At 39.0% G+C, this 15842-nt stretch overlaps 1 protein-coding gene across 1 annotated transcript in view; it reads left to right on the plus strand.

The window, feature by feature from the left end:
* FARS2 (phenylalanyl-tRNA synthetase 2, mitochondrial) overlaps nucleotides 1–15842 on the plus strand; it is a 232474-nt gene that overhangs the window by 121187 nt on the left and 95445 nt on the right. Inside the window, exon 6 of the mRNA XM_042837594.1 lies at nucleotides 15027–15187. Within this exon, the coding sequence (XP_042693528.1) occupies nucleotides 15027–15187 (161 nt within the window). The remainder of the gene's footprint in view (nucleotides 1–15026; nucleotides 15188–15842) is intronic.

Here is a 15842-nt window from a genome sequence, read left to right on the forward strand (position 1 = left end):
CACTGCCAGCTCATATTGAATCTTTCATCAGCCAGCACCCCAAAATCCTTCTCCTCAGGACTTCTCTCAAGCCATTTTGGAGGACTCACAGTGAATACCTACTGAATTCTGCTGTTGATGTTTATTCTTTTTTAAAGTTTGTTAGAAGAACTTTTGTTTCTATCGTGGCACAAAAAGAGGAGAGGATTTACATTTACAAGAGAATCTGCTCTACTATATGGTGGTGCTGTTTTACCTTGCTTAAGGGAATTTTCTGCATTTTGTAGAATGAAAGCTTATGCTGAACGTATCTGCAAACTTCTTATGGTAATTATCCGAGGACACCTTGATTAATCTGCTTGTATTTTAATGGTTGGTAATGTCTTAAATTGTTCAGGAAAGCAGGCAACCATGATGATAATGGTGCTTAGAAGCTAAAAACATCTTGTAATTATGTGCCACTCGTGCACAATACATCCCGGGAACTGACAAGGGGAATGAAAATGTGGTGATTCTGTTGAGTTTGTACTATTCTAATGCCAAGTCATGCCCATGCAACTATTGTGATTTTTTAGTAGTTTGTGTTTTTAGAGATACGTGTATTTTTGGAGTATAAAAATGGAAAAAAAATGATGAAAGTTAGCAAGTTCTGTGTCAGAGCTGAGCAGTGATCCATTTCGCTCTTTTGCCTCATGACCACGTATATTTTTATCAGATAAATATGTGTGGAAAAATCTACAGTAGATAAATGGGATAGACAAATATTGTATGTATTTGGTTCTAGCATTATTTCTAGCTGCCAACACTTAGCAGTTAGCTGACAAGGGTAAATTTGATGTTGCTTCTTATCCCACTCGTATAATATACAGCATGCCTGCAATCACGTGTTTTTATTGTCTGACAAGTGAAACTTGTTCCTGTATGACTAACGGGGTATTGAGTAAGGAAGTCTTGTAGTCTGTGGTTTTTGATAAAATGTGCTGTTTAAGACATTAAAGCACACATTGCGGATTCCTATTTTTTCAATGTGTGACAAATTCCTCATAAACAGAATGAGCAGGTAATTGGTTAGATTTAAACTCGTTATTTAAAAGTATCTAATTATCTTAATGTGGGCATTGTGATGTAGAATTTACTACATTTGGAAGCTCAAAAGCTTCAGAAAGTTAGAGTGCACAAACTTGTTGAAGTGTATTTTCATGATTCGGGCATCAGTTCTAGAAATCAATGATTCTGAGCTGTATTACTCAATTAGTAATTATATGATTTCAGTGAGGAAATTACTGATATGCTTCAAGTTTCATGATTCCTGTGGTATGGTTAATCATCACCTTTTTTCATAGTGTCTCCCTAAGGGTTAATGTTTGCAAGAAAACATAAAGAATCCAGCAAAAAAAATGCTTCAAAATTCGGATCTCTCTGGGGTTTGTCTGGTTCTTGTCCTCCGCTCTGTGCTGCTGCATCGCTGATGGAAAATTATTGGCCTTTATTGTTTTACTCCCTGTGGGTTTCAGATAAGCCAGATGGTGAGATCTCCCTGTAAGGGAGTTTTCTGCTTGGTATTATCAATTTTCCAATCCTGTATTAGTAATGAAGCAGTTGCGGTGTGTAATCCCCTTGGGTCTAAATGGCTTTGCGTACCTGTGTGTTCATTTGATGACTGCTACTATTTCTCTTATTTAACTGAAATCCATACACTTTTTATTCTGCACAGTATAAAAACGTCCATTTTCCAGTTAGCAAACAAATGTATGAATGAGGCATTGCTAATTGGTATTTGGTACCTTTACAAGCTTTTTATTTTTTTTCCTCACAGACTGAGACAACAAGATATTAAAATTTCAAGGGAGTTCAGCCAGAAAAGTTTCTGTTGGTTTGTCCTTTTTGGTAAGGCGTCTTCCGAAGATCTCCAGTTTGCTTTTTAATATATTAGGACACATACTTTCAAACTCAGTTTTTCAGTGTGCAAATCAAGATGCTGTCAGTAAAGTGAGATGTTCCCAAACAGAACATTAATGGAATTGTGGAGTTGAAATCAGGGAATTTTTTGCTGAACAAGTGAGAGGATCTGGATAGTTTTTTTCCACTGGAATCTGTTTAATTTGAACGCATGATAATTTATTTCAGGATTATGGTGTGAAGTATTGTATGCCTGACAGGATTCTGCTTTCCAAAATATTAACATAGAAATTGAATAAGGATCTTAGGAAAGAAGCAAAGAACACTGTGTAACATGATTGGCAAGGATTGTATGGATTTTATACAAAGTGAACTTTTGCAGTTTGCACTGCATACTACGCAAAATTTAGTACCTTGTGTGGGTGAATATATTGTATTTTCAGTAACCTGTGAAAACTTATAACATCTCATGTTTGTATTTTGTTCCCTGTAAGCATCTCACTTGCAACATTCTTCTTTAACAAGTGAATGCAAGCAATTGAGTGTTTTCTTTTAAAAAACAAGAGCAAAAGCCAACAAACAAAACTTCTTTTGGGTTGGAAGGGAGCCACTGGAGGCCAGTAGTCCGTATCATGAATTAGATGATCCTTTAGATGGTCTTTTTCAACCCTAGTGATTCTGTGATTGTATGATCAAAGTGTGTCCAGGCAAAAGAGGTTGTACTGAGCTTTGTTCAACCCAGTTTTCAGTCTGTCAAAGAAGCCTGCATCCATTCATTCCTCCAGCACTGCTGTCAAGCCAGCTCTTCCGCCATGGCTGTAATGCTGTCATCCTGGTCAGGCCACAGTTCTGAAACTGTTCTTAGACTTCTCATTTTTCCTGTTTGTTCCCCACGGTTCCCCAGTGTGTACAAACGTTTGCTTTCAGGAGATAGATAGTGTTCCAAGAGCAGAGCTCTCCGTGCCATCTTTTTCTTTCTTAACAGTAACTTTGGGTTTCCATTGTCTGCAGTGTTAGCAAGACCCATTGCCCACCAGAGGAAGTACTCGAGTGCAGAGCTGGTTCAATCTATGTCTGTAACTGTGCTGATATGACCTGTAGTTACGAATAAGTATTTGGTAAATTCAGTGGGTATGCAGACATAAACAGATTATGTTTGTTGAGATGTCATCTCTTTACAAGATACACAAATGTGTATCAGCTGCTGAAAACTGGCCCTTCTGTATGCATTTTTGTTATGTTTTCATATTTGAGGAGTGGACTGAGCTCTTAACGTAGTTGGTGCTGGAAATCTGATGTTTTGTTCCTTCAGTACTGAGTGGGTTACTTGAGTTAGCAACCGAGAAAATGTCCATTAACATAAAATGTGAAGTAAGGAAATGAACAAGAAACCAACTTACTTATCCTTTCTACCTTAAGAAAAGTGAAAGAAAAAAAAAATGCAGCTCAAAAGAGATGAAGAATCACGATGGCTGTTTAAAAATAAAAAAAAAAAAACCAAAAAAAAAACCACCACAAAAAACACCACAAAAAACAAGGATGTGGAGAAAGTCAAGAAGAAACAGTTTCTATTGACTTGTTAGTTCTTTTTGGAAAGGTCACTGAGAATTTACACAGTGACAAAATAACAACCCAATTAGTATCTGTCCACTAAAACTAATGCTGATGTTTTTCAAATTCTTCTGTGTTGACGAGTGGGACTGAGATTCAGCATGGACTTCTCTAAAGGAGTGCAGGGCAGATATTAGCGAGGCTATGAGCTTCTGCAGCAATTACTGCCAGATTTCAATCTGCAAAAGAAGCAAGATGTAATTAAGAGCTATGTGCAGGTTTATTTTTTAGGAAAAATCTTTTAATTTTATTTCCAATAGCTGTAAGGGATACAGTTGATCATGAGAGTAAATCTTAAAAGCACAGGAGCCCCTTCACCTAGCAAAATAGCATTTCATTAATTGTTATTACATAGTAATTATAGAATTAGGGAGAGTAACATTTATTCTGTGTCAGTCACGTTTCCTCCCCAAAACTGAGTTCGGTTCATGACGACAAATTAGTTACCAGTGATGAAAAAGGAACATTAGAGAACTGGTGGGCTTTATCTTGAGAAAGGAATCTCTTTGTAAAGGGAGTATAAATTGCAATTTTTCAACTGAGCAAGATTTTTATTAATATACTCTTTCCTCCAGAAAGACAAGCAGATGAGTAGCCTTCTCTGTTAATTCATTTAAATATTTTAGCAACGAAGTAAAATAGTAAAGCAGTAACCTTTTGCTTGCATTGTACGTGCAAGCAGAACATTTCCAAGAAAACAGTTTATGTGGAAGATACAAAACTCAAAGTAATTCTTGGCTCTCTCACATTTAGGTGCAGTGATACTCACAGGCTTACGCACCTCTCCCCAAACAGGCCAGGATTCTGACTCTGTGCATCTGCCCAGTGCACTGAGTGGGGTGGTGGGCTGTAAGGCAGGCATCTCTCCATGCCTTACTAAAGTCTGTGTGCTTTAGTTTGTTCCCCTCCTCCCTGCCCGCTGTTGTTTTCATTAGGCTTCAGGTGAGCTCTTGATATGCACCCATAGTTTTGAGTCCACTTCCAGTAAAGCCTGATTTCTTCTCAAGCCCATCTTATTCGCAGTGTTGACTGCTCATTGGAGGGAGCTATGCTGCAGTCTTCGCCTTCTTTGAATGTATTTTCTCAGGAAATCCCTTCTCTTTTAAAAGCAAAGACTGTTTTGGTTTGTGGTGTTAGTCTCAATGTAAGGGAGTGGACTTTACTGTACAATACATGTGCCTTGGAAGAGGGTAGTTATCCTGCAGCACGTTGCTTTGCAGTGAGCCCTCCCTTCATTCCTGGCTGCTGGTTAGCCAGGCAACTCCGCTCATCAGCTATAACTGCAGTAACTCATCAGGACCTTGGCTGTGGGATACTGCTGTGCTTACATAAACATCATAAATGTATCAGAAATTCAGCATACACATAGTTTAGTGGAGGTCACAGCCAGTACGTGGGTCACTGTCCAGCCCTGCCTAGGAGGAGTGTACCGGTGTAGTAGGTGTGCATTGATGCACTTCATTCCAACAGAACCAACTTGCTGCTGCTGAAGTTGTGCTGTTGTAGATGTGCTTTGCTGTTGATAAGGTGCATTGTTAAGAAAAATCTCATCGAGCTTTCCAAAGAAAAACAAGTTATATGAGTTCACTCTGTTGGGGAAACGTTGCTGTTGTCTAAAGGCCGTGTTTTGGGGTTGTTGGGGTCTGATACAGCAAGATTTTAGTTTTTATTTCAGCAAAAACATGTATTTACTCAGCTGCCTGTCATCCCTAGGAAAACTGCCCAGCATATGAAATGGGGCAATTTGCAATTGATACACCTTACCAAGAAATGCTATTAGAGATAAAAGAGGGATTTAGAATTGGACATTGAAAGACTACATATGAACTTCATTTTGAAGTTATAACAACAGTGGAGTCTTGGCAAGATATTAGTCCCTGAGGGAAAAACAAGCTCTTGTAGGATTCTTTTCTATTTATTTCATTTATTATAAGGTTGTTGTAGTCATGCTTCTTTGCTCGCAACAATTGCAGAGCATAATCTGCTTCACTTGTATGTTTTATTGCTTCTGCATCTGTTTCTGTCATCCTTTACATGCTGTGTCAAAGGCACTACAAGAGTGGGCAAGAAGCCTGTGCAAAGTGTGCAACTAAGATGCTTTCACAAATTATTTCAAGGGCTTCAAGCAAAACCTCTTCTCGTGCTTTTATTATTTTTTTCAACTTTTCTTATAGTTTTTAATATATTAACATGGGACATCGCAATGTTACCCTTCTTCCAACTGTAGCAGTATAGGAACTGCTAGTAATGTAGTATGTGAAACTCCTTCAAACACTATGCCAGTGTAATACAATTAGTGCTGCTGTTTAGAAAACGTTATTTTTCAGGAATAAATGCTATAGCTCAGAAACTCCATATGAATTAGAAAGTAGAGAAAAAATGTGTTGATTTGAACATCCAAGAAACAACAATTACTTCCTCTTCAGTTCATTAGTTTATCGTTGCTTGCTTTGTATGGATATTATGGGTTAATTATAGAAATAGTCTATAGCTAAATATACTATAGCTAGGAGGCAAGAAGAGCATGAAGGTCTGCAGTACTGCTGTGAATGAGATGAGTTGGTGACATAAGTTATAAAATTTTTGAAGAGTGCCTATAGACACTTTGTAGAATGCAAGAAGAGTATTCCAGTGGAGTAGTTTTTTGCTATAAGAACAGAAGAGGTCGAGGCTGGTGTTTCTGAGCAAAGATTTCTTGGCCTGTGCATTCTGATGGTACATACATTTAGCTACACCTAGATCTTTCCCGTTGCAATTTTGGAATTAAATGTGTGTACCTGGAACCTTGACAGAACTCAATCTTAGTTACAGGGCAGGTGGTTCCTATATGAGTAATCTTGAGATTTTTCCACAGAATGAATTTATGGCAGAAGAGTGTAGATGTTAAATCATAAACCTTATTTCTGTGTTGATTTAGATACCATAGAGTGAAGGAGACCCATTTATGACCTCAAGGCTTCATTATGGTAGGTGCTGTACAAACACAGAACGCAATATCAGTTCTTCCCTGTAGAAGTTGAATTTTCCCTGTGCATTATCAGACTAACCTGATGCTGTGCTGCTAGTAGCTGAACACAGTTATTAACCTTTTGAAATGTGCAAGTGCTCTGTCTGGTCTGGTTTTTGAATAGGAATATCAAACAAAAGAAAAATAGCATCCAGTGCTGTGATGCACATAAGCTTCTATCTCTGTACATTTTGGAAGTGTCTTAATCTCTTGAAGATTATATCACACTGTGATGGTCATCATGTTCTTGTTCCTTGCTCTGCTTGTTCTTGAAGAAAAGACCATTTCGTAAGATGCTAAATAGTCAGCGTAGGTATTGGGGAAATTTTGCCAAGAAGCTTTCATCTGGGGACAATGAGTATATATGGAGTGAATTTTGTCCAGCTGTTTTTACACGCTTGAAAAATGAGATTTGTAATTGAATTTTTGAACAATACTGTAGACATAGTCTTTCCAAGAAATGGCAGCCCCTCGTGTAGTTTCCGTAACTTTCATTTTTTCAGACCTGCGTGGCCACATTGTCTAGGGAGATTAACATTACTTAAAAATATTAAAGACCCAACAACTCAAAAAATCCAGTGTTTTCCTGAATGAACAAAACATTATCAAAGCAAATGGCATTTGCTTTTTCATACACAGAACAAAAAGAGCAGTACTAAAACCCACAGGCAGTCAGGAAAAATAAACTTGTCAAATGTCAGCTTGTTTCGTGCTTCGTGACGTAAATTAAGAAAGCAAACTGCACTGCCTCCTTGGAAGATGTTCAATTTTAAGATATTCCTCTATAAAGGAAGAAGACAAAAAAAAGAAAACTAAGCAAGTCATTTATTCATATCTGTGGACTGAAGTACAAGGAAGAGGAAAGACCATATACCATAAAAGTGTTTGTAGTTAATATAATATCTCATATTGTACTTGGAAGTTGAGCAGTCACTTCACCTTTCACCGTTTCAAAGGATAAATCTTACTGCATTGTGGTTGTGAACCTTGAAAAAATAGCTGTAGTTTTAGGTAACGTTTCGTTTAATGATAGTTTTGTCACTGAGTCTGTTGTAAATACTTAGAAGTGTGTTTGTGGGTTCAGGAGAAGTGGATTCAGGCATAGGGAGGTAGATGGAAACAAGCAGGGGAGATGGACTGAAGAATTCATTACTTTGGAAGTTGAAAGATAAAATAACTGGACAATAAAGACAGGCTGAGGTGAAAAAAAAAAGTTCCTTCTGGTTGATTTGTTCTTTCCTCCTCACCCACTTTTCCTGACCTCGCCTTCTCCTGACCAGAAGGGTTTTCCTCCCGGCTATTTGGCTTGATGAAATACTAGAAAAAGATGGTAGAATGTGTGTTAATTACGTATCAGAAGAAAATTGAATCTAGTGGATGGCTTCCCTTGCTAAATTTTTTTTAACAGACTGTTCCTTTAATATGTATGTACAAGACTATTTTGGTTATGGAACAAAAATAAACATAAATATTAAAAACTCAATCAAAGCCTTTAAAGTTCTTTTGCTTAGTTTTCAAGTGAAGCAAGCAGAACAGATCAGTCTGACCCATGAGACAAAGCTGTGGTCTCAAAGTGACTATTACTGTTAGAAAATTATTCCACATTTGAGATTTAGAAAGATAAGTTCTTTTTCAACAAGAATAGGCATAATTGAATGTTTACTTCTTCTCTCAAGTTCTTGAGGAGTGGCTTACTTAGCATGCATAGTCTGAAAGCCAAGTCCTTATTTTAGGAGTTAATTTAGACTGGATTGCACACAGGAGCCTGAATGCATCAATTTAACAGAGTTAGAGAATAATGTGACAGTTTTGATTTTTGCTTCTGCTGCAGAGAGCAGTTAGGAAAGAAACTTCTGTAAGATTTTTGACCTCAGTTGCTTAATAACATGCCACCTGACCTCGCAGTTCCATAAGCTCTTCTGTGTTATACTGATACCTTAGTGGGTTGGTTTTTTTGCCATGTAAAATCTTTGACTCTCAGTATATGGGAGTTTTATCTAAAGTAGGAAGGCATTTAAAATGTTTTATTTCTAGCAGAGGTAAGCACAGTTTACATCATTACTGTGGTGCAAAATGTGCATTCTTAACTTATACTAATGAGCAAATCTTAATGATGCAGAAGCTATTTTCAAACCCTTGATTATAAGCTGTCCGTTAATCTCAAATATGAGCATAGGTCTTTGTTTCTAGAGTTTCTGAAGTTTTGTGTCAACTCACAATTAAATCTGATTGCCAGGTAAAGTGCTCTTTGGTGATCTGTTGAGGTACATCTGTAGAATGTGCAAATGGATAAAAAGGAAGGTGAAGATGATGGAAAAGAACAAATGACTGATGTGCCAATTGGAGAGAAGGCTTACGTGTTGCCAGTTTGAACTGGAAGGTAAAAGAAAAAAGTAAAAGAGTAAAAAAGGTAAAAGAATGTCTGAGGAGAGTATGAGAACATGTGGTTGCGACTGAAGCTTTTGAGCACACTTCCCATTTTGAGGTGTTGTACATTGCTGGGTAGCCGCTGTGGCCGAGGTTTTGTTTCCTTTGTTCTCTCTGATTTGTGCACAGGAGGAAGTCTATATCCTTTAGCTTTGGTTTTTCTTGTCTTCTGTTTTGCACTGGTGAATCAAGGCAGTATGCTGTTAGGCTGTACTCTGTGGTATACTTTATTCAGTGCAGCTGTTGAGACTTTGTACAAGACTGCCTGGGTTCATTATGTACATAAATTATGTTCTACACAGTTTAAAACACTGATTTGTCTTCTAAAACATGATGTGTAGTGTGTGTATCCTTGAAATTTGTTCACTCCTGTGCCCACTGTGAATCTGTTTCAATAATAGCCATGACTTAAACTGAAAGCAGGAGAAGAAATTTGAGTCTTTGCTTCTGGACCTCATCCCAGCTTTGGGACCTCATCCCCTTTGGATATATTCATTTCTGAGCATTTTGAGAATAACACCTTATATGCAGGGCTGTTGGATGCTCCAGACTTTGCCTCAATCCAAGATCAAAATCTAATTTCTTTTACTTTCAGTAACTGCTGAGCATAACAGTTTGAAGACCCAATTTAGGCTGTATTGAAAGCAAGATTTCTTTATTGGCAGCTTTACAGGAGTCTCAAAAATTGTTAAATAAAAGCCAGCATAGATACAAAAATAAGTGTGGGTGAAGTGTATAACGAAAAAAGTTTTGTCAACTTGTTCCTAATACTACATAGCAAAATATGCTTTAGGAGTCTTGTGCGTTGTAACATCTTGCCTTATTCTCCTTGGGAAGTTGAACGTTTCTGTCTGTGGGTATTTCTGAGGATTCCGTGGATATAATCCAGGAGTTCTTCTAGATTATTATGTATGTCTCACAGAGGAATTGCAAAGCTTCCCATCTTGCTTGATGTAGTTGAAGCTAGAAATAGTATTATAAGACACAGAAAGCTATATAGCGGTTGATTCTAACGCAAGGACATGCTCTTGCAGTTCAAACTCTATTTTAAAGACTGGTTTTACATTAGCAAATAAATGTTGAACTACTTTTTATTTATTTATTTATTTATTTCAATTGTGAATGAAATATGCTTTATGAAATTTAGCTTTTAGTTAACAATTTTTTTTAGAGAATGGCTCAGTTGGTCAATATTTAAGTACATCCGTGTATTCATCTGGTCTGGAAGCTTGAGAGCAAGGCACTTAGGTATGACTTCTTGAAGATAAGGGCTCAGAGTCTCTTGTAAGACACAGTTGCAACAATGCAACCTTTTCTTTTTGTGAGATTGGACTGAATCAGCTTCTAATGTGGCAAGCCAGTCAGATAGTTTTATCCTTTCCTTTTCTCTCTTTGGCCACCTGACATGCAAACCTTCCAGCATTTTTTTTTTTTTTTCTGATTTTCTGGTGAAGGTTTTCATGTCAGGCAGCAGGAACCTGGCACTGTACAAACCTTTGAGGGCTATTTGGGTAAAGCTTGATTGTCAGGAATGCTTTATCCATTGGGCTGCATTATTTCAAGCAGTGACGCTGTGATTGCTTCACCAGGTCCCTGGAATCTGCTGCTTTGGCTACATCTCTTAAAGAATGCTTTAAGTTATTTGGGTTTGTTCATTCTTTCATGTTAATTCACACTGCCAGTTCAAACGGGCAACACGTAAGCCTGCTCTCCAATTGGCACATCAGTCATTTGTTCTTTTCCATCATCTTCACTTTCCTTTTTATCCATTTGCACATTCTACAGATGTACCTTCTATATGTCCTGATTATCAAAATTCAGTGTATATAGAATATGTTCACAATGAAGTTTTGGAGTGGCCTCACTCACCAGAAAAGTTAACTTTTAATTTCCAAACAGAAATATGTTCAGGACTGTTCTTCAGTTTTTCTGATCACATATTTTATGCTACTCTGGCTAGGAGGTTTACAAAAAGGTAGTTGGAGAAGAGATCATAGTTAAAATAAATGAAGATGTGGGATGTATCGGAAATTTGTTATTGCTGTTTTGAGGAGAAATTCCAATTGTCCACACTTTTATTTTTACTTTCTGAATAGAAAGGAATTCACTGATACGGTTTTGAATTCTGGAACTGAAGCATTTTGTGTTCTGATAATTGTATAAGGATCATCCAACAGATGGCTGTTTATTCATAGCTCAGATGACAATGCTTTGAGTTTGTAGGTACATAGACGAGTAGTTTTTTGTTTGATAGTGCAAAGCAGTGTGATGTAGTCCTCCCAAGAAGTTGCTGATATGAAATCTAAACATTTTTTGCAGAAATAAAATGCATTGCAAATCTATTAGGTATTCTGAGTAAATAAGCAGATTCATGTTAATTAAAAGAATGAAAAGTGATGACTGTGTCTCTTTTCCCAAACTTGTTATGCCTGCCGTTATTTAAAAAAGAGTCTGGACTGTTCTGCCTCATCACTGAATGCAACCACCAAAACCCAAATAAGTGCACTCTGTCTTCTTTCTGATAAGAGATAGTTGTCACTAAATAGATTTCTGCCCCCAGCCTACTGTGTGATGGTGGGGAAGTTTCTGAGTCCAAAGATGAAAAAAAAAAAATTTAAATTAATACGTAAGGGTGCAAGAACAGTGTTGATCTAATGGGATCTGTACGTTAGGGAGTGTTTTGGTATTGCAGAGCTCAGTGCTGGTAATGATAAGATTAAGTTCTTGTGGGTAGAGATCAGAAAAAGGCCAGCAAAGTGATGTCCTACTGAGAGCCTGTTGTAGATCACTCCACCAGGATGAAGAGGCAGATGAAGCATTCTGTGAGCAGCTGCCAGAAGTCATGCAATTGCTAGTCCTTGTTCTCATGGGGATTCAACTTTATCAGGTTTTTGCTGGAAATTCAATATAACAGAAAGGAAACAACCTAGAAGTTTCCTGGAGTAAGTAGAAGATAACTTCCTGATGCAGCTGATAAGAGAGCCTACCAGGGGAGATGCCCTGCTAGATGCTATTTTTTATGAACAGAGAAGTACTGGTGGGAGATGTGGTGGTCGGAAGCCATCTTGGGGATAGCAACTACAAAATGATAGTTACTGATTTGGTAAATTTGAGAGGAAGGCTGGATGTTTCTCAAGAAGGAAACATTAAAGGAACAGGAACAAGTGCCCTAAGACAAGCTGATGTGGAGAAAGACCAGCCTGAGTGAACAGGGAGCTTTTGCTGAGACTCCTGGCAAAAAGGAGTTTGCTTCATGTAGAAGGGGCAGGCAAGTCAGGGAGAGTACAGGGATATTGCTAGGATAAGTAGAAAATAAGAAAGACAAAAGCCCAGCTAGAACTTAATTCGGCTACCATTGTAAAAGATAACAGAAGGTGTTTTTAGAAATACATTAACAACATAAGTGCCAAGGAGAATCACCATCCTTTACTGGATGAGGAAAAAGCTGAAGTACACCATGCCTTCTTTACTTCTGTCTTTTTCTATTTCTTTTTCTGATTAATCAGTTATCCTCAAGGTACTCAGCCCTCTGAGCTAGAAGACAGGGATAGGGAGCAGAATAATCCCTCCATTCCTTCAGGAGGATACAGTGACCTGCTGCTCCACCAGGCTGTCACAAGTCCATGGGGCTAGACAGGATTGACCTGAGGGTACTGAGGGAGCTGATGAAGTGCTTGCCAAGACACTTTCTGTCATCTGTCAGCAGTTCTGGACAACAGGGGAGCTTCCAGATGACTGGAGTCTTGCCGGTGTGACTCCCATCTATAACAAACTTTTGAAGGAGGATCTGGGGAACTACAGGCCTGTCAGCCTGACCTCAGTACTGGGGAGGGTTGTGGAGCATATCGTCTTAAGCACGATCACACAGCATGTGCAGCACAGTCAGGAGGTCAGGCCTAGCCAGCATGGGTTCATGAAGGCAGGTACCGTCTGACCAAACTCATCTCCTTCTGTGACTAGGTGACCCACGTAGTGGGTCAAGGAAAGCCTGTGGACATAGTCTGCATAGACTTTAGTGTAAAGCCTTTGACACAGTCTCCCACAGCATTTTCCTGAAGAAGCTGGTGGCCCATGGCTTGGACAGATACAGTCTTTGCTGGGTGAAGAACTGGCTTGAAGGCTGGGCCAAGAGAGTGTGGTGGATGGAGTTAAATCCAGCTGATGACCAATCACTAATAATGACCAGAGGTCAGCCCTGGGGCCTGTCCTGTTGAATATGTTTATTGGTGATCTGAACAAGGGGATTGAGTACTCCCTTAGTAAGTTTGCAGATGACACCAGGTTGGGGGGAATTGTTGATCTGTCTGAGGGCAGTAAGGATCTACAGATGGCTCTGGATAGGCTGGAGTTATGAGCTGAGGCCAATTATATGAGGTTCAGCAACACCAAGCGAGAGGTCCTGCACTCTGGTCACAAAAACCTTGTGCAATGCTACAGGCTTGGGGCAGAGTGGCTGGAAAACTGTGGGGTGGAAAAGGATCTGGGAATGTTAGTTGACAGCCGGCAGAACATGAGCCAGCAGTATGCTCAGGTGGCCAAAAAGGCCAGGGGCATCCTGGCTTGTATCAGAAATAGTGTTGCCAGCAGGAGCAGAGAGATGTTCAGGGAGGATCTTGGCTCTGGTGGGTAATGTGTTCAGTTTTGGGCCCTTCACTACAAGAAAGATGTTGGGGCTCTGGAGCATTTCCAGATAATTGCAGTGAAGCTGCTGAAAGATGTGGAGCACAGGTCTTACAAGGGGTGGCTGAGGAAACTGGGATTGTTCACTCTGAAGAAGAGGAAGCTCAGGGAAGATCTTACTGCTCTTTGCAGCTCCTCGAAAGGAGGTTGTGGTGAGGTGAGGGTCTGCCTGTTTTAGGTAACTTGCAATAGGATGAGAAGTAATGGCCTTTAGTTGTGCCAGGGAAGGTTCAGGTTGGATATTAGGGGAAATCTCTTCTCTGAAAGAGCAGTGAGGCAGTGGCACAGGCTGGGGTGGTGGAGTCACCGTCTCTGGAGGTGTTCAAGAACCGTGTGGATATGGCACTGAGGGACGTGGTTAGTGAGCACAGTAGGGATGAGTTGACAGTTGGACCAGATGCTCTTAGAGGTCTTTTCCAACCTTAATGTTTCTGTAATTCTGTAGTGATTCTATGGCAGCCGTGAGATGCATGGTAATGTATGACTTGGATGCACACTGCTAATGCTGATGCGGAAGAGTCCAAGCCTGTCACACATGTACACATCCTTTTAGCCTAAGTGTTTATTTAGGAATTTGTTTAAATTTGAAAAAGCTGTGAGCCTTTGTGGAGCTGCTGGGCTCTCAACTTAGTTCAAAATTGCTGGAATGATGAGTAAATATGGGTATGGTTCGTGACATGGGAAAAAAATTAATTTAATAATTCAGCGCTCTTGCCCTGTAAATGAAGAAGGTATGAATATTTCCTGACAGAAGTGTTGCATCATTAATATCTGTAACGCTCTTGTGGATTAAGTATTCTTGTCTTTTTATGTTTAGAGCTGCATAAAAGAGACTTGTGTATATGGGGGCAGCAGCTTTCTCCAGGGGAAGCATCCCAGGAGTAACCTGCTGGAGGTGCGATGCCAATGTGACAGGGCCTAGCAACACACTGCCCTGCTTTTCCCAGGTGCCTCAATGGAGGCAATTTTGATCCTCAAATGCTGACAATGATGTTAATGCCGCATGGACTTGGCTGTTGTGTCAGTCCACTTAAAATATCTTGAATAGGAAATTCACATTTTGCATATTTTGTAAAACACAGTCAAGTTGGACATGAAATGCTAAGCTTGAAGAAGAACGAGGGAAACGTGTTTGTAGCGTTCTGCAGCCTTTCTCAAAATCTGTCTGAAACTTTGGAACCAGAGAGCACAGAGTGCAGCTTCATTACCTGTTTTAGTTCCTGGACCCGGTGATCTGCCCATTTTGGTTGAAGAGGGATATGTCAGTGGCCTGTATATCTTTCATTTGCTGATTACTTGTAGGCATTTCTGTCTTGGCACTTCACATTTTTTCTTTTCTTAGGAAATAGGTGAACATTTTATTATTAACTTTTGATTTTGTGAACTTAATCTCTTGAATTTTTATCTTGTTTGTGTGTTGCAGCTGGTGCTCAGGATAAAATTGGCTGGGCTTTTGGCTTGGGCTTAGAGAGGCTGGCCATGATCCTGTATGATATCCCTGACATCAGACTGTTCTGGAGTGAAGATGAACGCTTCTTGAAGCAATTTATTGTGCCTCATATTTCCCAAAAAATAAAATTCCAGGTAAAGTAATATGTATGCAATAATTTTCTGTCAGTAAGAAGTGTGTGTAGGCCTAAAGAATATAGTATAATTAAGTATAATTAAAATTCTGGATCATTAATGGGTCAGATTTTTAAACATAAGCTTTCATACTATCATGGTTCTTTGATACACAACAACAAAATCTGGCTGCTGATAATAACATGTTTTCAGCCAGATAATGTTCTGAGTTGCTGCTGATACTCCATGAACATCTCTCTTTTGAATAATACTTAAACACGTATTTAACTTTTAAATCTGTCCAGAATAAGATGTGTGTCTGAATTGATTGTGTTCTTGAATTCTTTTCATAAAAACCTGTTTGATACTGACACTTCAACTATTGTAATATGTTTCTAATTTTCTCCTTTGTTTTTACTCTAAATTCATTGAATTCGGCATGAGTTGCATTGTTTAACATTGATAAAATGCTTTCTGAACCTGTACCACTGTCTTCAATACATTGGCTATTTTCTCCAACTGGTAGTGATGGGTGGGAGTGTAGTCTCAACTTTTACTTTTGAAACTCCTCTGGTGAGACTTCACATGATTTTGTAGTTGGCAACTTGTCTTACTACTTGTAGTAGCAAAGTAGTCAGGCATAAATGGATTGAGTGGAAATGCTACTTCCATAATA

Source organism: Centrocercus urophasianus, unplaced genomic scaffold (genome assembly GCF_019232065.1).
Source record: "Centrocercus urophasianus isolate 14NV4802_14NV808 unplaced genomic scaffold, USGS_Curo_1.0 seq_11, whole genome shotgun sequence".
Lineage (NCBI taxonomy): Eukaryota > Metazoa > Chordata > Aves > Galliformes > Phasianidae > Centrocercus > Centrocercus urophasianus.